This window comes from Mustela nivalis (assembly GCF_964662115.1).
Source record: "Mustela nivalis genome assembly, chromosome: 14".
NCBI lineage: Eukaryota > Metazoa > Chordata > Mammalia > Carnivora > Mustelidae > Mustela > Mustela nivalis.
Genome location: NC_139033.1, coordinates 55,087,533 through 55,113,281, shown reverse-complemented (window position 1 = coordinate 55,113,281; position 25,749 = coordinate 55,087,533). Strand labels below are relative to the sequence as shown.

The following is a 25,749-nucleotide window of genomic DNA, read 5'->3' as shown; positions in this document are numbered from 1 at the left end:
GGGCCACTCCAGTAGGGCCTTCGTTCCTGGGACGGAGGCTGTGCTTCTGCGCTGAGCCACCATCCATAAGAGAGCCGATAGGTGCACTCAAGCACCGAGGGACCACTCGCGCCAGGAGAGGGGGCGGGCCCGGCGGGGCGGGGGCGTAGCCGCCTCCGGCCCGCCCTCGGCCGCCTCGGAAACGCGGTGCGGATAAGACCAGCTGGAGAGGCGAGCGCGGGAGTAGTTCCGCTCCGAGGGCGGAAGTGCGCGCCCAGGTCTCTGCCGTGGCTCAGCCAGCAACATGGTAGCGCCGCTGCTGGAAATAACTCACGTGTTTTGCTGCCCAAACCGGGTGCGGGGAGCCTTGAGCTGGAGCTCCGGGTCCGGGGGACTTTTGGCCTTCGGCACGTCCTGCTCCGTGGTGCTGTATGACCCTCAGGTAAGAGAAGTGGCCGGACGCCCGTTTCCGTGTTCTTGGGGGGTGGGGGCCGAATCCTCTGGGTGCGCTCGGGGCGGGCTGTAGACGCCGGAGCGGCGGGGACGGTGGGTGGGTGAGGAGTCTCCCTTGGGCGCGGGACTCCTCGTCTTCTCGCGCTTCGCCACAGCCCGGGGTCTTCAGTTCCTGCCAGTGGCCTGTTAGTCCCACATAAGCCCACCTGAAAGACCACCTTTTCTGAAGCCTTGCGTGGGAACTGTCATACTGCTAACCAGTTTGGGGTTTAAAGGATTTGCAGTTTAGGTATGGATGAAAGCCATGATCACAGGTGCTCGTTTCTGTATTTTCCTTCAGATTTATTTAATAAGCTTGTATTGAGTTTCAAAGAAATACCACTTTTATTTTGGCTTCGGGAATAGACATTTTCAGGAAGGCGCTGTTGGGGTAAAGGGCAAAGGGGTTAGGGATCCTAAGTAGTAGTTATAAGGCAGGACTTACACATTCCCTGAAGTTCACCCAGTCAGTTGATTATAAGCTTGGTGCGTTACCTCACTTTTCAAGTGCCTAGTTTTTGCATTTTTCCCAGAGTTGTTAGGACTCCATTCTCATTGTCTAGTACAATTAGTGTTGCTTTTCAAAAAGAGTCTCGGAATAAAAAAAAATAAAGTGCTAGAAATGAAAGTGCAGTGTAGGGAATAGCTGTCTGTATTTCTTGTACTGCCTTATTAGTTTGAGTAAAAATCCAATTTTCATAATCTTTTCACATTCAAATTTACATATGAAATATATATGAAATAATTGTACTTATTTTTCTTGTCTTGAGCTTGTTTTCCATCTCTGTTTCTAGTTACTACCAAGCATTCTTAACTGGCAAGAGAAAGCAGGAAAACCATGGTAAACTTTACCAGGTTGGTTAGCCATGGGCTGACTCAACTGTAGAAGCCCATCTTTCTACAGCCATTTAATGTATTTGTGCCTGTGTCTTCCATTACATTTTTACTTTTAATAACTTGGTGGTCATGTGAGGGGATTTTAACTTACCAAGAAAGTATATTGAGCCTAAAAAGTACTTTGCTTTGTTAAATATTTGCTATTTGGGCACTTAATTAAATATAGGAATAAGAGCATGTCAGATGCTAAAATAAAGTTTTGGAGTAATATTCATTCAACAAATATTTGAGGACCCTCTATGGGCTAACCCTGGACTAGGTGGTGATGGTAATGGGTAATAATTCTTGACCATCAAGGAGTTCTTAATGTAGTGAGAGAGGGAAATACTGTAAATTGCGTCACAACTTCAAATAACTTATGTGTCAGATATACTAGTTTTTGCACATCTACTTTGCATACCTTTTTCTTGTCATGAGAATTTCAGTTGGCAGGTAAGTAAATTGGAAGTTAGTGCTATTGGCTGTAGAGAAAGGGGATCTAAAGAGGAAAGCTCTGTAATCACAGAGTAAATCACAGTGTGGGGAGTAAGGAAAGCCTAAGTGTGGAGGGATTTTGCTGAAAGCAGTCAAGAGGCTGCTGGGAACTTGGCTATAGGCCTTGAAGGGGAACTTGGTTATAGGCCTTGAAGGGATCTGCTATCTGAGGAAGTAGTTGTGGCCTGGTAACTTTGTATCACTAATGAAGGACCCAACACCAGATCAGCCATGGTATGCAAAGTTGAGTCATGAATTTGAATCCAGTAATTATGAATTCCTCTATTGAGGGTTTTCTTTTCTTTTCTTTTTTTTTTTTTTTTTTTTCCTCAGTAAAGCCCTCAGATCAGTTTAAGCATGGTAGAAGTAGGCCTTGAAAACTGTGGGCAGACAAGGAAGAGTTACCTTGTCTAGCCTGGGGTTGTCAAGACAAGCTCTCCTGTAGAGAAGGATGGGGGCAGTTAGTAGGAGCTAGCACATGAAGACCAGAGAGCTCAGTGCACTGAGAGCACAGGACATAAGAAACGTGGAGTGCTAGAAAAGGCAGGCACACATTAGGGTGAATGGATGGTTGAAGCTATGGTTTAAAGTTTATGAATAAAGAGACAGGACTCAGTTTGAAGTAATCCTGAACTTTTTATTAGCCTCAAAACCACTGATATCTCACTTTTATTAATTCTTTTGTTGGATAAATTGTAATTTACTAACTAATGTTTTCTTCCATAAAGAAAAGAGTTGTTATTACCAACCTGAATGGCCACACTGCCCGAGTCAATTGCGTACAGTGGATTTGTAAACAAGATGGTTGTAAGTATTAATCTGATTGTTAAAGCTGATCTCAATTTTTTTCTTTTTTAAGATTTTATTATTTATTTGACAGACAGAGATCACAAGTAGGCAGAGAGGCAGGCAGAGAGAGAGGGAAGAAGAAGCAGGCGCCCCGCCAAGCAGAGAGCCTGACGTGGGGTTTGATCCCAGGACCCTGGGAACATGACCTGAGCAGAGGCTTTAACCCACTGAGCTACCCAGGCACCCCCTCAATTGTTTTCTGATAAAGTAAAAGTAGCCATTTTTCTTTTATCACTTGTCTTAATTTAACATTAGTTTATCTGATACTACGCAGTTAGAAAGCAGAACAAAAATGGTATGACCAGTGAAATACCTGACCTGTACTTTATAGAACTAAACTGTGGATAACACAGCGGTTCCTAGAATGAGAGTAGAGGCAGCCCCTGACTGTGACTAGACGCTCTCCATTGCCCACAGTTTTTTTTTTTAAGATTTTATTTATCAGAGAGAGAGAGGGGGAGAGAGCGAGCACAGGCAGACAGAGTGGCAGGCAGAGGCAGAGGGAGAAGGAGGCTCCCTGCTGAGCAAGGAGCCCGATATGGGACTCGATCCCAGGACGCTGGGATCATGACCTGAGCCGAAGGCAGCTGCTTAACCGACTGAGCCACCCAGGCATCCCTGCCCACAGTTTTTGACTGAAAGCCTGTACAGGGCCTGTTCTGGGGTTCAGGCTGGGATTCAGAGGATTTGGCTTGAGATCTATTTCTTCCACAGACAAGCTATGCTTTTTTAGGCAGGACATAGCGTCTCTGTGTTCACCCCAGTTTACACCTTAGTAATATCTGAAAAATAAATGCTTGAACTTGATCTGGTGACTTTCAAGGTTCACAACACCTGTGAGGTCAAAATTATTTTCAGAATAATACAAGAGGTTATTGACAGTTTTCATTCTCATTCCGTCTTAAGTATATGGTGGCTACCACAGCAGATTCAATACAGAAGCAGATATGAAAATCCAGTTGTATTCTAATAAAGTTAGATGTTAAAGAGGTTGGTGGAAATGTGAAACAGTGCCTCTCTTCTCATTAACTTTTTGTTTTGGAAAATAATAGGGATTCCCCCCTCACCCCTTACAAATGTTATTTATGTTAACATGTGATGGGGTTCGTTATTATTTTTAAGTAAACTCATAAAAAAGTATTTTTCAAATTGCTGATTTAATTTCTAGTGTTGTTGATATTGGTACATATAGTCCATATAAACAAAAGCTTTTGGGGTTCTCAAAAAAGAGTGTAAAGGAATCCTGATACTAAAAAAATTAGGATTCCTGGACTAGATTATCTCCAGGTCTCTTTTAGCTCTAAGATTCTGTGACTCAAGAATTTTTAATTAATATATTGCTTTTAAATGATGCTTCTGATATCCTATAGAATTTCCTCAAATGTCTTACATATACTTACTGTGGTATTCTTATGGACTCTGAATTAATTTTATTTTCATTTTCGTAAACATTTATTGAGAGCATTCTGAGCCATGCACAAATGCAAAATTTCCTGAATGAGTAAAACGTTGCCATGACTTTATCTGTGACATTAAAAAAAAGATTAATAAGCTACTTATTTCATTTGGTAATGCAGGATTAGTCATGTTAGGTCAGTAAAAATCTTTAAATATTAGAAAGAGTGGCTATTGGTATAGATATTAAAGCACAATTGTAATTTTATTAATTGCCATCAGGTAACTTCAAAGACAACTTGAATTTCTGTATAGGGATTTATTATAAAATATTAATTTGGGCTTATATATTTTATCTTCCCTTTGAAAGTGAGGTTCCATAAAATGAATAGCTTGTGTTTCACTGTAATCTATAACGACTATGTTTGCTTTCCTCTAAAATTAGGGCTCTATCACCAGATAATTAAGATGTTTTTCTAATCTAATTATAAAATTTTAATAATACCATTTTGTATTTTCAGGAATGCCTGGTTGGCTCAGTCAGTAGAGCATGTGACTCTTGATCCCAGGGTCATGAGTTCAAGCCCCATGTTGGGTGTGGAACCTACTTAACAAACAAACAAACAAACAACCACTATTTCTTATTTTTAAAATGTTTGAATTTTAACACATTACTTTTATGTACCTTATAGTAATTTCCAAAATCATGTAATTAAATGGCTTAATTTCTGTGATGTATGAAGATTTTAAAGCCCAATATTACAGCTCTCTGGCACTAGAGTTAGGACATGAATCTGGGACTTCTGACTATAGGTCTAATGTCCTTTAAACAATCTCCACCTCCTTCCCCTAAGTATCTAGCACATAGGCCAGAAGAAACAATGTGCGATGTGTGGTCCTTAGATTCAGAATTTTAAAAAGGTATACAAGGCATTACTGGGACAATTTGGGGCAATTTTAATATGGACTGTATTTTACATTAATGATACTGTGTCAACAATTAAAATTGTTGAATACAATAATTGTAATATAGGGGAATGTTCCAATTCTTAGGAGATGTATGATAAAAAGCGTTTAAGAGTGAGAGGTCCTAATGTCTGCAGCTTATTTTTAAATGGTTTGCCATAAACAAAGACGTCTATGCATATACATATATAAAGTGAGATATTAACTAAACATGGCAAAATATTAACAGTTGGTGAGTCTAGATAAGGGGTATATGAGGTTTTTTAATGTCTTTTTGAGTTCTCATATCTTTTCTGTAGCTTTGCAAGTTCTCAAAACCGCTGGGAAAAAAATAAAAATATTCATGGAAATGTAATTTTTTCCAGCTTCTTCTACTGAATTAGTTTCTGGAGGATCTGATAACCGAGTGATTCACTGGGAAATCGAGAATAATCAGGTGGGTAGACATGTTTATAGTTGTAAGAATTAACTTATATCTGCTTTCATTTTCAGCTCTTTTCCTCATATCTGTTATGTTCTTTTATGAAGTTGCTTCATTCTTATCAGTAGTCCAGATCTTACATCTATACTTCACATGCCCTGTACCCTCTCCTCTAACATTTGCTCCCGTATTCATATGCTGTCACTCATTTCTGTGAATTTCCCGTCACTTAGTAGTAGTTTTCAAACTGCACCTAAAGGGGCTGTTTGTTCTGTTCTCAGTGATAGCAAAAGTTAACACTGCCTGTGTTCATAGGACAGTTATTGCCATGTGGGCATAGATTTACATAATTCTAAGTAATGTTATAATATGCACCACTGAGTATGGATGGATCTCTATTGATGGACACTGGGTTGTTTCTAGTTGTAAGCAAAGATTAAAGCATTTTAGGCATTTAAACATCTGTCATGCAGAAAATAAAGAGGAGTCAGAATCCTGTTTATGATTCATGTATGTAGTTTTGATGGCAAAATGTACTTGAATAGCTAAAGTATAAAGGTAGCTCCATAGATATGTGCTCCAACTTGCTGTACCACGACCATGGTGCTGTGAGTTCAGTAGAGGTTTAAGAGCTGGTTGAGTTGGGTCTTAAAGTGTGGGATGGTTTCCTTAGGAGGAATTTAAGGGGTGCAGATTCCTGGTAGGAAAAATGGCATGCATAAAAAAGCTTAGGTGGTATAGGAGGTCACCTGCTCATCAGTATTTAGTCTTAACCAAAGTCTAAGATGTCTTAAGGGCAGGGTTTTCTAGTTTGCTCAGAAAGTTATTCATCTTTCAAGAAGTCACATGAGAAAAGGAATCTATGGGCAATCATGGTTGGGAACTAACATAGGTATATATACATAAGGTATATATCCTATACCTTCTTTAGAGAGTCCCAGTGCACCAGAAGTATAGTGAAATCCCTGCAGAGTTGTGACGTGGATGAACATATCTTCATTTAACAGGCATTTCCCAAAATCCTTTCAAGTTTGAAGTTTTTTTTTTTTCCTTTTAAATCGCTTAACATTCCTTGTAACTCTGAACAACATAGTTTTAGAAGTGTTCCTAGGCGGTAATACTACAGTACAGTAGGAGAAGATTGTGTGGCAATGTGAATATCCACTTTAACAGTTTGTTCTTTATTCGCAGTCATTTGGAAGTCATTGATGATTTCTAAGCAGAGGAAAATGAGCGTCAAAAGATTAATCTGACAGCAGTGTGCCAAATTAGAGTAGGAAAAATTAGGAAGAAATCAGTGTGGGGTTTGATTTTGAAGGGAAGATGATTTTGACATTGACTTTATCAAAGGAGTGGGAGCTGGTGTTACAGGAGTGAGTAATTAAAAATGGTGGGATTCTGTTTTCAGGCTCTGGGAGAAAGGTGCTTCTACAAAGAAAAATAGGGAAGTAGGAAGGAAGATGGGGAATTTACTTCTTGACATGCCATTTGAATTGCTGGCCAGGCATCCAGACTTATCCTCAGAAGGAGAGGGCAGATGCAGAGGTGGGGATTTTGGAATCACCTAGACTTGAGTAAGAGCAAAGAGGAATGTAGCAAACCTAACTCCTGTTTAGACTGATCTTGGCAGAGGAATCCAGAGAATGATTTGAGCACTTGTTCTTGAGATTTTGAGGTGATACTTGCAAAACTCTTTCCTCAGTGTTGCCTCCCGCTTCTGTCAATAGAGAGGAGTGTAGGCTGAGCAAGTATCTTAGGGCAGACAGCAAATTTAGAGAGAGGCCTAAAGAGAATGTGAGTCCAGACAGGGAAGAGGACAGCAGGAGACTAAAAGGCATAAAAGGGGGATGAAGGGAATAAGAGAATTTAGGGGAAGGGTCCACACATGGAAACCTTAGAGGCTTACCGTTTTCCTTTCCATATGCATTTCCATGTACAGAGGAGTTCAGCACCCCTTGACGTCTGATAAAAAAATAATTCTAAGCTGGTATAATGAGAGGTTTGAGTCTCTGACAATTGAGCAGTGTTTTTTAACAAGCTGGTGAACTTGAGAGGTTTCTTTTATTTAAGTTTTTTAAATTCTCTGATAATTGATACACAACCTTGCTTAAAAATGTAAAGTAAGTACTTTCAATAGATTTGATTTTTTAGGGAGTAATGATAGAGACTCATGAAAAAAGTTTAAGTACAGAATAGTGTAGAGAAGGAAAACTAAGTACAAAACAGAGTTAACATTCTAGTGAACTAGCTCTAGCTCTCTCTATTTTGTGTGTAATTATACATAAAAGAGATTATACTGTACTTGAGTTTTTAAAAATGATTTCTCGAGCCAAAGGTCAACGATTACAGAAAGTTAGTGTACAGATCCTACTACATAGCTGTTAATCATCTTGAGTGGCAGAGTTTTGCTTAAATTGTGAGAACAACTCAGCATGCATTTAAGGGACCCCTCTGTTTCTATAGATGGCAAATTATAGAAGACACTTCTCAGAGGACATGGTGGAATCTTACACATTGCAAACTCTGAAAAGTATATTTAAAATAGCAGAAATGATAGGGAATGATTTTACATGGCAGGCAGGTAGGCTTGATAAACGGGATTTCCTCGTTCTGCTTGCCATTTTTTTTTTTTTTTTCATTTTCTAGTGATTCTTGATTCAGGCAAGTATCATGAATGTATGCTAGAAGTACTTGGTAAAAGTTTGTTGGAGAATAGAATATTTACCCAGTTCCAAAATAAAATCTTACATAGTATCACAAAAAATTTAACTTCACAGTGAAAAAACCTGGCAGACGCTACTTCTACTAGGGTACCAAGGTTAACAACGCTGAAATTGGGAGAGAGTGATGATCAGGTGTTTCCTGACATGATGCACATGGATAGTAATGAGGTCAAAATGTATATCCAGAATCTAATCTTGAGGAAATATCACATGAATCCAAAAGAAGGAACATTCCACAAAGCTGGCTGTAGTCTTCAAGAATGTCAGTGTTGTGGTTGTCTTTCCATGTTACCTTTTTTATTGTCTACAGTAGGAATTTTTACTTTTAGGAATTTTAGGTTAATTGCAGTTTTTTACTGTTATAAGGAACGTGTGATGAATGCCTTTCTGCATTTGTCTTTTATTAGTTACACTAGTGTGGTTAGCATCTCACAGTAGATTTATTCATTTACTTATTTATTTGTTTATTTATTTGGCAGAGATCACAAGTAGGCAGAGAGGCAGCAGAGAGAGAGGAGGAAGCAGGCTCCCTGCTGAGCAGAGAGCCCGATGTGGGACTCGATCCCAGGGTCCTGGGATCACGACCCAAGCCAAAGGCAGAGGCTTTAACCCACTGAGCCACCCCGGCGCCCCATCTCACAGTAGATTCTTAGATAGGAAATTGCTGTTTCAAAGGCTGTGCACGTTCATCTGTCCATACTGTGTTCAGACCACCTTCTCTGTAGTTTACATTGTCTTCAACTTGAAAGGATGTATTTCTGGGTCAGGCTTTTTAACTGTACCTTTAATTCTGTGATTTTAGTTAAGTAAAGATGGAACTATTAATTCCTTTTTTATCACCCATGTTTTTGTTAATTTTTTCTGATGTAGCTTTTAAAAGCAGTCCATCTCCAAGGCCACGAAGGAGCTGTTTATGCAGTGCACGCTCTTCACCAGAGGAGGGCATCAGATGTTGAACTACATACACTGATTGTTTCTGCAGCTTCTGATTCTACTGTTCGAGTCTGGTCTAAAAAGGGTTCAGAGGGTAGGTTGAGAGATAATATAATCCAGATGAAATAGTAATTGTCGAATGATGGAAGAACATAAATACCATTTTTTCAGTGTTTTAAGTCATTTTGTTCTTTGTAATGTTGTTAATCATTTATATTCCCATGGTCACTGGGGGCTCAGAATTGACCTTTTTCATCTTCCTCCACCCAGGGCTGTGATGATGCTACCCAACCTTTCTCGGTGGATAAGCTCACAGTTAATTGTTCATGGTGTTTTTATTATTTCTTAGTAACGTGTGTTCAGACCTTGAACTTTGGAAATGGATTCACTCTGGCACTCTGCTTATCTTACTTGCCTAATACTGATGGTGAGTATTCTGCTAAGTATATATTAAAACAGCAATAGATTTTTATATCTCCATACAACCAGAACCTGAAAGAAACATTAGGTCTTAATTTCATATCTGAACGTTTTCATGAAACAAGTTGAAATGTGGATAATATACTTCTTAAAAAATTGAAATATAGCTGCATTCCTAAACCCTCTTGGTGGCCTCCCTGCGCACGCTTCCAGGATATGAGCGAATGCTACAGAGAATGCAGGGAGTCCAAAGGGCTGCGCTCCTGCGGTGGCTCAGTCTTATTTCATACCTGCGACATCTTTCTAAGAGCTCTTCCCGCGAGCGAGATCGTGTCCCCCAGACCGTTGTGATTTTTGAGTTTCGGAGGCCGCCCTACTCGCAGCAGTGGAAGAGCAAACAACCTGCTGCGATAAGTGTTTTTGTACCCATCTAGGTTGCTCAGTCAAAATGATTCCTAAAATTAAAATGCAGGGGCATCCGGGTGGCTCATTTGGTTGAGCGTCCAACTCTTGGTTTCAGCTCAGGTCACGAGATCAGGGTCGTGAGTTCGAGGCCGCAGGGACTCCCTGCCTGGCGGGGAGTCTGCTTCCTTCCCCCCTTTCCCCCATCCCCCACTTGTGCACTTTGTTTAAAATAAATAAATCTTTAAAAAAGTAAAAAAAAAAAATTGAAATATAGGTGACAGAATGTTAACATTAGTTTTGGGTGTACAGCATAATGATTCGACTACTCTGTATAGTAGGCTGAGCTCACCAGAATTGTACTTCTGTTTTCAGTACTCTGATGATCTTTGTATAGAACATAAAATTAAGGGAAGCTGTGAAGGATTTTGATAGCTGTTGAAAACTTAAGTGACTTAATATGGATGTGGGATTGATACTGCTATTTATCAAATATATTATCAACATCTGTAGATCTGATTTGGGGAAATTAACCCTTTGAAGGTGAAGGTCTAGGATAAGTTGAAAAATACTGAAGATGGACCCTTTGAACATTTTGTGAATATGAGAGCCTCTTCACATCCTCCATAATGACCATTTGCCCAAAACCACTTAAAATTTCCCAACAGAAAAATATCCCTTTTGTTTTGAAACCCATCTGTCTGTACTTCTGATTATCCTCCAAAGAGTTGATGGCCAATGTGAGTTGGTCCATCTTTGCCACCTCAGTCACCTGGAGTACATATCTGGTGGAGAAGGGCAGGCCTGGAAGCCACCAGCTTCTGATGCCCTCTGCAGCAGTAACTGCCACTCCACTATTTCATGTGATGGTCCTGTTTTGTGGGAGGGCTCCCCGGTAGGAGGACCTCATATATTCCGGCTTTATAACAGAGAGTTTAGTTTTTTTCCCATCTACATTGAGGCCATGTGACTGGAGTTTTAATTTTTACTTGATTTAAAACGAGAAAATCTTTAAAAAACACACTTGTAGTTACATTTACTTAGAAAAAGTCCTTATTTTATCTGCTGTCCTTTGGTAATGTGAATTTTTTATAGCCTCATCTTTCATAGAATTTTAACTACATATTTACCTGCCTTTTTTTTTTTTTGAAATTGAGGTATAAATGACATGTTAGTTTTAACTGTATAGCATCATGATTTGATATTTGTATATATTAAGAAGTGATCACCATAGTAAGTCTGGTTAATGTCCAGAGCATACACAATTAAAGAATTTTTTTCCTTGTAATGAGAACTTTTAAGATCTACTCTCTTAGGAACTTTCAGGTGTGCAATACTTGCATGCCCTTTTACTTTGTTTTCTACTTCATGAATTTGGTTTTACTGTTGAATTCTCAAACAAAATGTAAGATACTTGAAGTGACAGACATGGCTTTAAATCGTTGTGCAGTAGCCATGATGCTGGACTCAGCTCCTACATTTTCTTTTTTGGGTTTACAACTTTCTGGATTAGTCTTGGTGAAATGCTTTTTGTGTTTCTCTTTTCACCACTATTTCTATCATAAATGACACAGAATGGAAGAAAGGATTCCCTGTCATTCTTTGCTAAGGAACCATTTAATAGAACATTTTAGAGTGTTCATTTTATTCCTATAGACGTTTATTGAGCACTTTAGTGTATTGTTCAGGGTGTGGAAAATAGAGGCCTGGATTCTTTACCCAGTGCTTATAATCCAGCATTGGTGATAATGGTAATTTGTGATGGAATATTTACAGTAATGCCTCTTTTTATCCTTTCAGTACCAATATTAGCATGTGGCGATGATGACTGCAAAATTCACTTATTCGTTCAAAGAGATGACCAGGTAATTTAATGATTTAATTAAAACACTAGAATTATGTTCTACTTAATTACATATCTTAATATAGACTCTTTCCGGATTGTGGAATTTTAAGGAATGTTCTAATCTAAACCAAAGTAATCCAGTGAGAATCATTTTTTGACAGTCCTCTCTTAGACAGTTTTTCACTTCGCTTGAACACCAGCTAAGTGCTGTCTTGGCCACCTGGTCCAGAGTTGTTAGGTGGGAAACAGGTCTTCGGGTGGGGAAAAGACAGGAGGAATATATTTAGGTAGTGGATTGTTTTTTGTTTTTTGTTTTTTATTTTTTTGTAAATTTTTTTTTTTTTTTAAAGATTTTATTTATTATTTTGACAGAGAGAAATCACAAGTAGACAGAGAGGCAGGCAGAGAGAGAGAGAGAAGCAGGCTCCCCGCTGAGCAGAGAGCCCGACGCGGGACTCGATCCCAGGACCCTGAGATCATGACCCGAGCTGAAGGCAGCGGCTTAACCCACTGAGCCACCCAGGCGCCCCGTATTTTTTTGTAAATTTTAAATGAAGTGTATCTATGGTGAAATTCCCCTGGTAGTGTTTATTTGTCATTCTGAGCTTTGCCTACATCTTGAGTGATTAAATGACAGGAGGGAAGTTCCAGAAAAGATATAGTTTAACTTTAGACTTTTTTATTAATAATGGAGATACTTATTTCTTTGCATCCTATAAGAAAGTTTAAAATGGTTGTGAATATCCAACCACCCAACTGTTTCTATAGAACAGCACATGTTATTTTATCCTGTAAACAATTTATTTAAGGTCTGTAGATACTGTATTACCTACTCAGATGAGTTAGATGATTATAAGATGTTTATTTCCAAATGAGAGCTCTATCTTCTGTCTGATCAGTGTTCCCAATTTAAAGATTTTATTTTTTATTTATTTATTTTTTTTATTTGACAGAGATCACAAGTAGGCAGAGAGGCAGGCAGAGAGAGAGAGGAGGAGGAAGCAGGCTCCCCGCTGAGCAGAGAGCACGATGCAGGGCTCCATCCCAGGACCCTGGGATCATGACCTGAGCCGAAGGCAGAGGCTTTAACCCACTGAGCCACCTAGGCGCCCCATGAGTGTTCCCAATTTAAAACAAACAGTGCGTTAGGACTGACTGTGACGTAATGAAATCACTGATATACATGAAAATATTAAATTCTTCCATTAAGCTCAATGATTTTTGTTATCTTACTAGTTTCAGAAAGTGCTTTTTCTCTGTGGACATGAGGATTGGATAAGAGGCGTGGAGTGGGCAACCTTCGGTCAGTATGAAATCTTGCTGAAGTACATAATGGGGCAAGTGTGTGGAACTTCAGGAAGGCACCTTCTTTTGTGTTACGTTTTGTCTATAACATTTTTCTATTGTCCCTATTAGAAAAGAAGATACTTACCTCTTTGTTAACTATTAATTGGGGAGATAGAGGATGAAACTAGTTGATGTTTTGAAGAGGACACTAGCTGACTATTACACATAAAGATGTTCTTGAGTTCTTTGTAGAATTTTGTGGACTGTGTATAAGAATGTTATACATTGTAACCATTTATTAGCATTATATGTGTGTTTGCCAGTGCTAGTAAAAAAGAATGTAGGTCAAATGAATGAAGGGTAGGGAAGCAAAGTCTCATTTATTTTTTTAGGAAATCTAGAAATCAGCATGGTGTAGAGCAGAAAGTCTTATACCTAAGTTTAAGAATATAATGTTCGAAAAATGATAACATTTGTTGTTTTATTAGGTAGAGATCTTTTCCTAGCAAGCTGTTCACAAGATTGCCTGATACGAATATGGAGACTGTATATAAAATCAACATCTTTAGAAATTCAAGATGATGATAATATAAAACTGAAGGAGAATACTTTTACAATAGAAAATGAAAGTAAGTAATAATGAAAATATTTGGTGTAACAGCTTCCTAGCTCATTTATTTATCTGTTTTGCTGTATACCTGTGCGGAAGTTAGTTTTTCAGAAATATCCAATCTTGGGGCGCCTGGGTAGCTCAGTAGGTTAAAGCCTCTGCCTTCAGCTCAGGTCATGATCCCAGGGTCCTGGTATCCAGCCCCACATCGGGCTCTCTGCTCAGCGGGGAGCCTGCTTTCCTCCTCTCTCTCTGTCTGCTTCTCTGCCTATTTGTGATCTTTGTCTGTCAAATAAATAAATAAAATCTTAAAAAAAAAAAAGTATTCAATCCATACCTGAAACTTATACTATGCATTTTTTAAATTTGAAGATAAGTTATTTTTCATCCACTTACTTTTTCTAACCATATCAGTAAGATTTTTAAAAATTGCTGAAAAATGTTTAATGTTTTCTCAGCAAATTAACTTATACAGTGGTGCCAAATTTGCAGTTTTAGCATAGGAAGAACTAAAGGAATAAAGAGATTTATCCATACCTTTACTGAATGAGACACAAGCCCAAGTACTACATTGGAGTGGTATATATAATTCTGGTTTTCTTACTGTCTGGAATCAGAGCAGTACCCCTGTGTGGTAGATTCTACTGGAATGTTGTATTTGAAGGAAATACGTTTGAGTGTTCACCTAAATTATAAAGTTAGCCCTCAGTGAGCGGGGCTCAATCCCAGGACCCTGAGACCATGACCTGAGCTGAAGGCAGAGGCTTAACCCACTGAGCGACCCAGGTGCCCCTTGGTTTTGCTTTTTAATTGGACTATAACAGTAGCTGTTCCATAAAACTTTAAAATTGAACACATTCATTAACAGGTGTTTATGACTAGAGAAAAATTTATATATCTTTAGAACTTTTTTCTCCATAATTTTCAACAGTGGATTAAATTAATGGAAGTTGTTTTTTTGTTGAATGCACTCTTTCATAGAATCTAAATCATGTTCTGATTTTTGAAGGGGGATATGTAATTGTACACCTTGGTTATGGAAATACTTTTTCAAAGGGCTTTGAGAAAAGAATGTGTCATTGTTTTTGTTATAGGCATTAAAATAGCATTTGCAGTTACTCTGGAGACTGTGCTGGCTGGTCATGAAAACTGGGTAAATGCAGTTCATTGGCAGCCTTCCTTCCACAAAGGTATGAAAAAAAGAAACCGTATTCCTCATTTCACCTAAATTTCATGTATAGAATTGTAAGCTGACCAAATGAAGTAGAGGGTTTGTTTCTTTTTTAGTTTGATTAAAAATCTCAAATAGGGGTATCTGGCTGGTTGAGCCAGTAGAGCATGGAACTCTTGATCTTAGGGTTATAAATTTGGGCCGCATGTTGAGTGTAGAGTTTACTTAAAATCTTAAAAAAAAAACAGTTAAAAATAAGTAAAAATCTCAAATATAAGACATTTTTAAGTTGGCAGAGTGTGATATGCAGCTGCTGGACATGTTCTGCTGGGCACTCAACTCCATTGAAACGTTTACTGCTGAGTGGGAAAAGTGTGATTGATGCTGTGATACTGAAACCACCACAGCCTTTTTAACTCTCTTTAGAATTAGTTTTCATCTAGTTATTATGGGATTTAAGAGAAATTGACTTTTAAGTCAACTTCAACTTCACTGGAACCTTTGCCCCCATGGAAATAGAAGGTGCTGTAATACTGAGATAGAATATTTATGAAAAAACAAGACTTTCTTCCACTTTCTTTTGCCCTCAAATCTCCATTTATGGAGGGATGGTTGGATGCTGAAGCTGGTGCTGCAAAATGTGGAGCTGAACAAAGCACAAGCCTCACATTCTTCCCCTAGCCCCTTCCCTATGGCAAGAATAGAAAATGTCAATAATGAATACTCAGGTAATCACCATCATCTGTTACTGATACGCCATATTTGTTGCAGTTTAAAAAAAAAAAGATATCATTGGTATTGAGGGACCCCTGTGTATTCTTTCCTGAACCCTTTCCCCTCCATTCTTTCCTTAGGGCAACTGCAGGACTGAATTCACTCCACATCATTCCCATGAGCGTTTTTATACTTCTGCTACACGTTCTATGTAGCCACAAACAGTATTGCTTTACAGCTGTTAAAACTTGATATCAATATGTATTCTCTTATAACTTGCCCTTTTATCTTAACATGTTTTGGATCTGTATCCGTAATGATTTGTGTAGCTCTAATTTATTTTTATTGAAGTATAATATTCCTTTGTCTAAATATACCACAACTCAGTCATCTGTTCTTCTGATGGTAGACTTCTGTCAGTATCTCTAAAAATTTTGCTAGTGTAATGCTGCACATGAATGTTCTTATGGTAACCCATGTCGTGTTTTTCTGGTAATCTACAAACAAAATGCTTGTTGGTCATTTTAAAGGCATTAGCTTTTATTCTTCAGATGGTGTTCTTCAGCAGCCAATGAGATTGTTGTCTGCCTCAATGGATAAAACCATGATTCTCTGGGCTCCAGATGAAGAGTCAGGAGTTTGGCTAGAACAGGTAAAAATGTGACTCTTTGGGGTACCTGGGGTCTCAGTGGGTTAAAGCCTCTTCCTTCAGTTTGGGTCATGATCTCAGGGTCCTGGGATCGAGCCCTGAATCAGGCTCTCTGCTCAGCAGGGAGCCTGTTTCCTCCCTCTCTCTGCCTGCCTCTCTGCCTACTCATGATCTCTCTCTGTCAAATAAATAAATAAAATCTTAAAAAAAAAATGTGGGGCGCCTTGGTGGCTCAGTTGGTTAAGTGGCTGCCTTTGGCTCAGGTCATGATTCCAGGGTCCTAGGATCAAGCCCTGCATCAGGCTCCCTGCTTAGCAGAGAGCTTACTTCTCTTTCCCCTTCTGCCTGCCGCTCTGCTTACTTGTGCTCTCTCTCTGTCAAACAAATAAAATCTTAAAAAAGGTGACCATTTAAGGAACAGGATGTTGGGTTTGGTAAACAATATTTAACCCCCAAGTCTATGTTCCTGGAGCTGCTGATGTTAACATAGATTGTTACATGGAACGTAATAATCTCTGGACTGTGAGAAGTGTGGAATATTGATTACTCATTATTTTCTATTATTGCATAGGTTCGAGTAGGGGAAGTAGGTGGAAATACTCTGGGATTTTATGATTGCCAATTCAATGAAGATGGTTCCATGATCATTGCTCATGCTTTCCATGGAGCATTGCACCTTTGGAAACAGAATGCGGCAAATCCAGTAAGAAAAGCATTTTTAAATAAAGTATTTGTTATCAAATAGAGTGAAATGAAACCTATGTAAACTATGCTATAGACTTAGAATACTCTGCAGAAACATAGTAGAGGTGTTTAAATTCAAATGACATAACTTCTTCTTATAGACATTAAACTGTAGTTATACTAAGTAAGAAACTTAGCTTTTCTCAATTTAAAAGTCGTCATTTGTCCAGCATTGTTGAGGTTTTGAAATTTGCACATAGGTAAACTTCCTAGATAAGTGAACTTTAAACTATGTAAATTTTAAGCTCTGCCTTTAAATTCTATAATTTTTTTGATGGGAGTGTTTCCTAAAATGTTTCTAACTTCCCTGTCTTCTTCAGGGAGATAACATAATTTGGTCTTTCCTTGGACAGTTGGGTAATCCCTAGATAATTACTGATGAATGACTGACAAAAGGGCCATAAAACTACCTGTTACTTTTGAAGGAATGTATTAATGCTCTCAGGGCTGTTCATAAGTGTAATTTTAAATGGTCCTCTAAATACTGGGCTCTTCTACAATTTTTTTTATTATTGTTAGTCTCTTCTCAAAAAGAGGTAATCTTCCTCAAGCCATATAACTGCCTCTTAACATTATTTGGTCTCTTACTTTTTAATTTGCTTTTGATCTGCTGCCTAACCTCTGTCTCAGGTTCCTCCTCTGTGAGGTGTGGTTAAAAATAGCATCTACGGAGGAAGGGGGTTTAGGAGAAGGGTGGTGGGGTTATGGACATTGGGGAGGGTATGTGCTATGGTGAGTGCTGTGAAGTGTGTAAACCTGGCGGTTCACAGACCTGTACCCCGGGGGATAAAAATATATTACATGTTTATAAAAAAATTAAACATTAAAAAAAAAATAGCATCTACTCATAAGGTTTCTCTGATGCTTAAATGAGTTCATATTTGTGCAGTATGAAAAACTGCACCTGGTACGTATGGGATAGTATATTTGTGTATTTTAAATTAAGTAAATAAATGAAGGAAATAAGAGCATTGAGTGAAATGTGAGTCCATAGATTTTGAATGTGCATCTCAAGGCTTCCCTTATAAAGTAAAAATTCAAAGATTTGCATAACCTTTAGTTGGTGGGCTTTGTACTAGTTGTGTCATATGTGAAGATTCAACTTTTCATGCATGAAATGATTTACTTTTTCCCTTGTATTTTCCATTTGGTGTTGACCTTCAAGATCGTTTCTACTTGTATGGAATCAGACCTATATATACAGGGAACAAACTGATGGTTGCCAGAGGGGAAGGAGGGTGTAGGGGTTGGGCCAAGTAGGTAAAGGGGAGTGGGAGGTACAGACTTCCAGTTATGGAGTGAATAAGTCATGGGAATAAAAGATACAGCATAAGGAACACAGTCCTGTGGTGCTGTAATAGCATTGTGTGGTGACAGGTGGGGGCTACACTGTGGTTAGTGAGCTCAGCATTATGCATAGACTTTTTGAATCACTATGTATGTCTAAAACTAATGCGATATTGTGTGTCACCTAAAGAAAATACTCCCTTTCCTGTCCTTACTGTAAATATTTTCTCTCAAATCAGTGTATTTCAAAAGCAGTTCTTTAAAGTATCAAACAGCTAACACGGGAGCTAGTTGGATGTTCCGTGTTTAAATGTTCTAAGATAAGTGTGCATGATCCATTTTGAAGTTCAGAGCAAGGTCAGTTTAAGAATGATGTGCTTTCAAGCTATTTTTATTTACATCCAAGTTAATTGAATTTTATCTATATGTATTATTCCCATTCACTCAGATTCCAATATACTTTTCTGATGTGAAGAAAAAGAATGAAACTAGTAGCCTTGATGATAACAGAACATAACCTTGACTATTGTCCAAATAAGTGTTGCCTCACTGGAAATATGATCCTTCAGGGGGTTATGGCAGAAAAACAGTTGAGAACTGCTATTTTAACTAGAACTGGTAGAAAACCTACATGCTACATGGTGAGCCCTTATCATACTTTATGGGAATCCATTATATAATTGCCTGGCTTCTCTACTAGATTGTAAGCTCTGTGAGAACAGATTTGGCTGTCTTCCTTATCCCTGTGTTCTGGTACATAATGTGGAATGCATGGATGAATGAATAGTAAGAATAAAGCAATCACATGTTATATTCACTATGTGCTGCCTTAACAGTTAAAGTACGAGTAGTAGAAATTCATATTTCTGTTTGCCTGTAAGTGATTTTGGTCATGAAGCTTCACCATGACTGTCTAAATGAATCAAATGGTGGGAGCATAGCATAATACATAGATATGTTGAATCACTATGTTGTATACCTGAAACTAGTGTAACATTGTGTATCAACTGTACGCACACACCAAAAAACAAAGGACTGTTTCTACTGTGGAATGAGCCAGGGGATCATAAGCTAAGGCACTTTTTTTTCTTGAAGATTTTGAAAAAAAATTTTTTAAGATTTTATTTTTATTTATTTATTTGTCAGAGAGAGAGTTAGAGCGAGCGCGAGCACAAGCAGACAGAGTGGCAGGCAGAGTCAGAGGGAGAAGCAGGCTCCCTGCAGAGCAAGGAGCCCGATGTGGGACTCGATTCCAGGATGCTGGGATCATGACCTGAGCTGAAGACAGCTGCTTAACCAACTGAGCCACCCAGGCGTCCCGAAGATTTTTAAAATTTAATTGAGATAGAGAGTGCTCACGTGTGCATGGGTAGGGGAGGGTTAGAGGGAGAGGAAGAAAATCCCAAGCAGACTCCTTGCTGAGCATGAAGCCCGATGTCGGGCTCAGTCCCACGACCCTGAGATCATGACTTGAACCAAACTCAAGAGTTGGAGTATGCTTAACTGACTGAGCCACCCAGATGTCTCTAAGGCACTTTTAAATTTGTTCTTAACTTAATAAATTATTAACTTGATAAATTTATCAAGATAAGTCTTGATAAATCTTGTTCTTAACTCAGAGTGCCTCTGAGCCATATTTCAGCTTTAGTTTTTGAGGGCCTTCATAGATAAAAGCATCAGATGAATAAGAAGAAACTCAAACCAGAAGATAGAATTCAAGGAACTTTGCTTGTGCTTATAATTTGACTTCAGATTTATAATACCTGCACCCCATGTATTTAAGGTGACTTTTAAAAAATAGACTTGATTTTTTAAAGAAGTTTTAGGTTTACAAACAATTGAGCAGGAAGTCCAGAGAGTTGCCGTATACCCTCTGCCCCCACACATGCACAGCCTCCCACACCAGAGTGGCACATCTGTTATATTTGGGGCTGATTTTAAAAACAAACACTGTACTTTAGGACTGTTACAGTGCAAAATTGTACTGATAGTCCAAAAGTGCTGCGCTTTGTTCAGAACTTTTTGGAAACTCCCATTAGTGCTAACTTTAGAATCACCTTTTATGTCATAGAAGAAGAAATTAATAGCACTTCTTTGTCACAACCTTTTAATTTTTTTGATGAGAAAATAGCTTAGCTTAATCACTGACTGTATTCATCATACTTGACTTTGGGTCACCTTTTAGCTATTTTTTACAAGTTTATTTACTCCGAAGATTGTTTACCACTACTTGAGGTTGTTCAAAACATGATTGTAGATGAGACATATGACATTTTTTATATTTCATTGTCTCTCTTTGTTTACATGGTTGCTGGTACAGGCTCCCTCAGGGGGTGGGCTAGCTAGATTTGATTCAGCCTCTCTTCTCTACACCTGCAGCTCCTTTTACTTGATAAAGAAAGCCAGCGGGCTCCTGGGTGGTGCAGTTGGTTAGGTATCCGATTCTTGGTATTTATTGGCCCAGGTCATTATCTCAGGGTGTGAGATCACAGCCCTGGGCCAGGCTTTGTGCTGAGTGGAGTCTGCTTAAGATACTTTCTCCTTCTTCCTTTGCCCCTCCTGCTGGTGTACTCTCTTTTCCTTTCTGTCTCCCTAAAATAAATAAATCCTTAAAAAAAAAAAAAAGGCACATACTCAGAATCTACTGACTTATTTTATTTAATACTCTTTATTATGTAGTGCTGCTTATTGCATTGTTCTGGGTGCTTTACAGATATAAATTCATCTAATTTGCCTAACAACCATACAAACTTGGTAACTCTTTTACAGAGGAGTTCTTTGAGGCAGAGAAAAGTTAAATAGTGTTTGGCTTCTAGGAGGCATTCAGTATGCGATGAATGGAGGGGCATTTCCCCTGGGTTACTGCTTTAAAGGACGAAACACATTTGAACTTTTAAGTTATAATATGCTTGATTGGAAAACCTGTCCTTTTATTTTAGGATCCTATTATTTTAAGATCCCATCTTATTTTTTTAGCTTTTTCCCTTGCTCAGGGGCTTCAGTCTTTTCCATCATTAGCCTTGAGGGCGGAGGGCATTATCATGATTAGACTTGATTCTGAGTAGTAGTGATCTCTGATTATTTTGATGAGTCATGAATACTTTCGTTGCAGAGAGAGTGGACCCCAGAGATTGTTATTTCAGGACACTTTGATGGTGTCCAAGACCTAATGTGGGATCCAGAAGGAGAGTTTATCATCACTGTTGGTACTGACCAGACAACTCGACTTTTTGCTCCATGGAAGAGAAAAGACGAATCACAGGTAAAATGTCTTCCTACTTGACTGACATTTTTGTAAATGCATTTTTTATAAAAACATCCCCGGGCACATGAAAAGTGGGGCAGTATTGTTAGCCACTACAGAAATGCAAGTGAAAACAATGACATGGGACATGGGGCCGCTGTGCACTGTGGGGTGGTCAAAGTGAGAAGCACTGGCAGTGAGGAGCGGACGTAAGGATGCTGAGCAGCCAGAGTACCCACGTGTTGCCGGTGGGAGTGCAGAATGATACAGCAGGTAGGAAGCGGTATTTTCTTAAAAACTTAGACTTACATATACTCTTGACAGTTCAGACAGTTTAAGTGTTAGAGTTGTTTGTGAAGTGTATTTACTTGCTATCTGCATAAAAATTTACTTATCCCTTGTATTTTATGCTTAATATTAGGAAACAATGTAAAGTCTACAGTAAAAGCTAATTTCTAAAGTCATATATACTATTAGGTAATAGTGATTGAGGGTGACTTTTGTTCAATAGACTTTTTATTCTTTGCCCTGAGGTCAAGAAATTGCAACTACACTTTACCAGTGGCAAGCCACTGAACTGTGCAGTATGGTAGAGAAAGCTTGTCTACTCAGCTTCAATCTCTGACAAAAGTTCTTAGAACTGATTGTGAGTCAGTCCTTGAAAACTAGTGAAATCTGTTTATTAATCATCCACTAAAAAGACAGATAAATTGGACTTCACCAAAATATGAAAATTCTACTCCTTGAAAGACACTGTCAGGAAAATGAAAAGTTACAAGCTGGGAGAAAGTATTTACCAAGCAAATCTCTAATAAGCGATTGAGATCCAGGGTGTATAACAAACATCTGAGAACTCAGTAATAGGAAAACGAAGAATTCTGTAAGAAAATGGACAAAAGATGTGAACAGATACTTCTTCACAGAAGGTATAAGGAAATAAGGACAGGAAAAGATTCTGAACCCTAGTCATTAGGGAAATGTAAAGCTACAATGGGATACCATTACACACTTAACAAAATGATTTAAAGGCTGTACCAAGTGTTGATGAGGGAGCAGGCAGCTGGCATTCTTGTACACTGCTGGTGGGATTGTGAAATGTATAGCCTGTATGGGAAACAGTTTGATAGTTTCTTAAAAATTTAAATATGTATCAGTGATAACATCCAGCTAGTTTACTCACAGGTGGCGTTTACCCAAGAAAAATAGAAGTCCATGTTCATGCAAAGATTTGTACAGAAATGATCACAACTTCTTTTTCAGTAAAAGACAAAAAGTGGAAAGAACCTACGTGTCTTATCATATGTGAATGGATCAACAAGATTGTGTGTTGTGTGTGTGTGTTTCTAACTTTACAAGGGAATACTATTCAGTAACAAAAAGGATTGAATTAGCATTAAAAACACGGATGAATACGGTCTATGGTCATATTTCCATGGCATAATAAAAAATTGTGCATCTGATATTTTGCTTGTTGAAAAGAATTTGGCTTCTGAAATGTATGATCATTTTTTTAATCCTATTTTAATACCCAGGTGACGTGGCATGAAATTGCCAGGCCTCAGATACATGGATATGACCTGAAATGTTTGGCAATGATTAGTCGGTTTCAGTTTGTATCTGGAGCAGATGAAAAAGTTCTTCGAGTATTTTCTGCACCTCGGAATTTTGTGGAAAACTTTTGTGCCATTACGGGCCAGTCACTGAATCTTTTGCTTTCTAATGTGAGTATTCCTCTAATGTTTCAACTAAATCCACGTACTTCATTTAAAATTTTTTTTTCTCAGGTGCCTGGGTGGCTCCGTTGGTTAAGCGACTGCTTTCAGCTCAGGTCATGGTCCCAGAGTCCTGGGATCGAGTCCTACATCGGGCTCCCAGCTCCATGGGGAGTCTGCTTCTCCCTCTGACCGTTCCCCTTCTCAAAGGGTAACAAAAAAGTCAAATCAGCTTGATAAAACTTCTGTGCACACTGTGGCATGCAGTAATTTAAATGTTAAAACCAGAAAATTTTTTTAAAAAATAGCCTAAAACACTGTAAAGAGTTACAATGTTAAATCAAGGCAGGAATACCCTGTATCATCACTGTGTTAAGTGCCTACAATAAAACAATATATAATAGGTCATATTTTGTTTTCTTTCTTTTTTTTTTTTTTAAAGATTTTATTTATTTGACAGAGCTCACAAGTAGGCAGAGAGGCAGGCAGAGAGAGAGAGGTGGAAGCAGGCTCCCTGCTGAGCAGAGAGCCCAATGTGGGGCTCAATCCTAGGACACTGGGATCATAACCTGAGTCAAAGGCAGTTGCTTAGCCAACTGAGATACCCAGGTGCCCCGAGATAGGTCATATTTCCAGGGAGATTTCCATGTAGCTGTAGGTTAGAGGTAGGGAACAGTGGAACTGAAGTACTTGGAATTACTAGATGAGACCATTGATTTTTTTTGGTGGTAAAAGTAAATTATTCATAGAAGAAAGAGGACTGAAATAAGGTAATGAGAAAATGTTTAATGGCACTTCATTTGGATTTTGAAAAGGTAAGTTTTTTTATGTTTATACTCTTTACAGAAGATTTGAGCTGCTTATAAAAATACATAAGTTATGAAAATTATGAAGTAGTTTTGAAGGGAAATTAGGAAGATAGTTGTGTTATACAGAAGCATGAGCATTACATGGTTCTTTACTGTACTTAGAGATGGGTCACAAATTTGGTCTGAGATTGCAAAGGGTAAGTACACTTGATAGTCAGAAGGAAGGAGATAGAGTGAGGAAGCAGCAGGGTAGCCCAGGCTATTCAGATGAAGAGTAGTGTATCCAGGGAAATGGAGAGACAGAAAAAGTCAAGCGCTGGAGGACCTGGGGAGGCAGGCACGATTTAGACCAGTGGGTGCTATTGGAGGGTCCCTAAACAAAGTCCTGAAAAATACTTTGGGGTGGAAAATGTTATGGGAAAACAGGATGTCTTTGAGCCTGGAGGCTCTGAAGGCAGGGCAACTAATACAATCTGGGTAAGAAAGTTATTTGAAATAAACTCGCAACTTCGTTTCCCTGAGTGTTTGCTGAGCACCTCATGACACAGGCTTTTTTTATTGTGTGAAGATCTCAGGTTCTGTTTTGCTTGTTTCTAATCATAAGAGACAGTGGGAATGAGATCAAAAGGGAAGTCTTGATTGGGATTATTATATAGAGCTGTGGGGGTGGAAGGGCAGTTAGTTTCAGGATGTCTCAGTTCTAGGGATCAAAATGTGATTCTAGGATTCCACAATAGCTTTGTTCCAGGTATACGCTCAATTCCATGTCCTAAAATACAGAGATTCCTTAGGCTGGAAAGCCTCTTGCTGTATTTTGGAGTTTGTTCCCATTGTGAATGTGGGGATAGGTTTGTAGGAGTGCCTTTTGTGGCTCTTTTTGTTTTTCTTGGTTTCTGAGACAAAGCGTGCAGCCTCTCATGTCCTGGGTAGCTGTTCTTGATGATGGCTTAAATTCCCACTGCACCTGTTTGTGTTGGGTTCCAGCTCCTGTATGAGAGCCTAAATTGTGAGAAATGCTCTTAGCATATGAGCATGTGCCGGTGTTGATGGTTAGCATATAGTTTTTTGTGAGACAATTTGATATAAATTGCAGGGCAGAAGCAGTTTATTGGCATTTCAGTGGCACTCTGTAAAAAAATTTTTTTAATATTGAGTTATTTAAATATGTTTAAGAAAAATACTGTGTGCCTTTTTAGAAAACAGGTTTTTGCATGAGCATCATGAGGGATGTGCTTGGGAGACTTGGAAGTAGAGCCCCGGGTATGCCATTTTCAGTCCATTCTTTGCTAGAAACCAGAGTAGTGCACTCTTCATCAGACTCTGAAACTCCCGCAGCTCTTAGGGTTTGGCAAGCTTATGGTTGAGAGGATAGCCGACTTTGTGGATTGGGTGTGGCGGGTTGGGGGTTAACTGCAGCATGTCTTTGGAGAGTGATTGCTTAGCGTTCCATCTGTTGGTTTCAAGGAAAATGGAAGTATGGGCAGAAAATCCACACAGCTTGGCCTTTAAATTGTTCCTCTGCATTTATGAGCATGACATTTTGTGTGCCTGAGGTCATGGTAACTTTTAGTGTTTAAAATATATCATATCTTTTATTCCAGCAAGACGGTGACCTTCCAGAAGGAGCTACTGTCCCTGCTTTGGGGTTATCAAATAAAGCTGTCTTTCAGGGTAAGGCTTGAAGTGTCCAAACTTTGTGAATCCATAGTGGTATTTAAAACCTAG

At 38.8% G+C, this 25,749-nt stretch overlaps 1 protein-coding gene across 3 annotated transcripts in view; it reads left to right on the top strand.

Annotated features, from left to right (window-relative positions):
- Nucleotides 1-283: 283 nt before the first annotated feature.
- Nucleotides 284-25,749, top strand: part of ELP2 (elongator acetyltransferase complex subunit 2) — a gene marked incomplete at its 5' end in the record, with an annotated part of 41,559 nt that continues 16,093 nt past the window's right edge. For 2 of the 3 annotated variants that reach the window (XM_082699507.1, XM_082699506.1), the window contains 14 exons: nt 284-421; nt 2,571-2,649; nt 5,418-5,488; nt 9,067-9,223; nt 9,479-9,556; nt 11,752-11,816; nt 13,034-13,100; nt 13,573-13,713; nt 14,789-14,884; nt 16,110-16,231; nt 16,800-16,931; nt 21,372-21,521; nt 23,036-23,224; nt 25,626-25,695. In XM_082699507.1, coding sequence (XP_082555633.1) covers nt 284-421; nt 2,571-2,649; nt 5,418-5,488; nt 9,067-9,223; nt 9,479-9,556; nt 11,752-11,816; nt 13,034-13,100; nt 13,573-13,713; nt 14,789-14,884; nt 16,110-16,231; nt 16,800-16,931; nt 21,372-21,521; nt 23,036-23,224; nt 25,626-25,695 — 1,555 coding nt within the window. The remainder of the gene's footprint in view (nt 422-2,570; nt 2,650-5,417; nt 5,489-9,066; nt 9,224-9,478; nt 9,557-11,751; nt 11,817-13,033; nt 13,101-13,572; nt 13,714-14,788; nt 14,885-16,109; nt 16,232-16,799; nt 16,932-21,371; nt 21,522-23,035; nt 23,225-25,625; nt 25,696-25,749) is intronic. The other variant, XM_082699508.1, reaches the window with a different exon arrangement.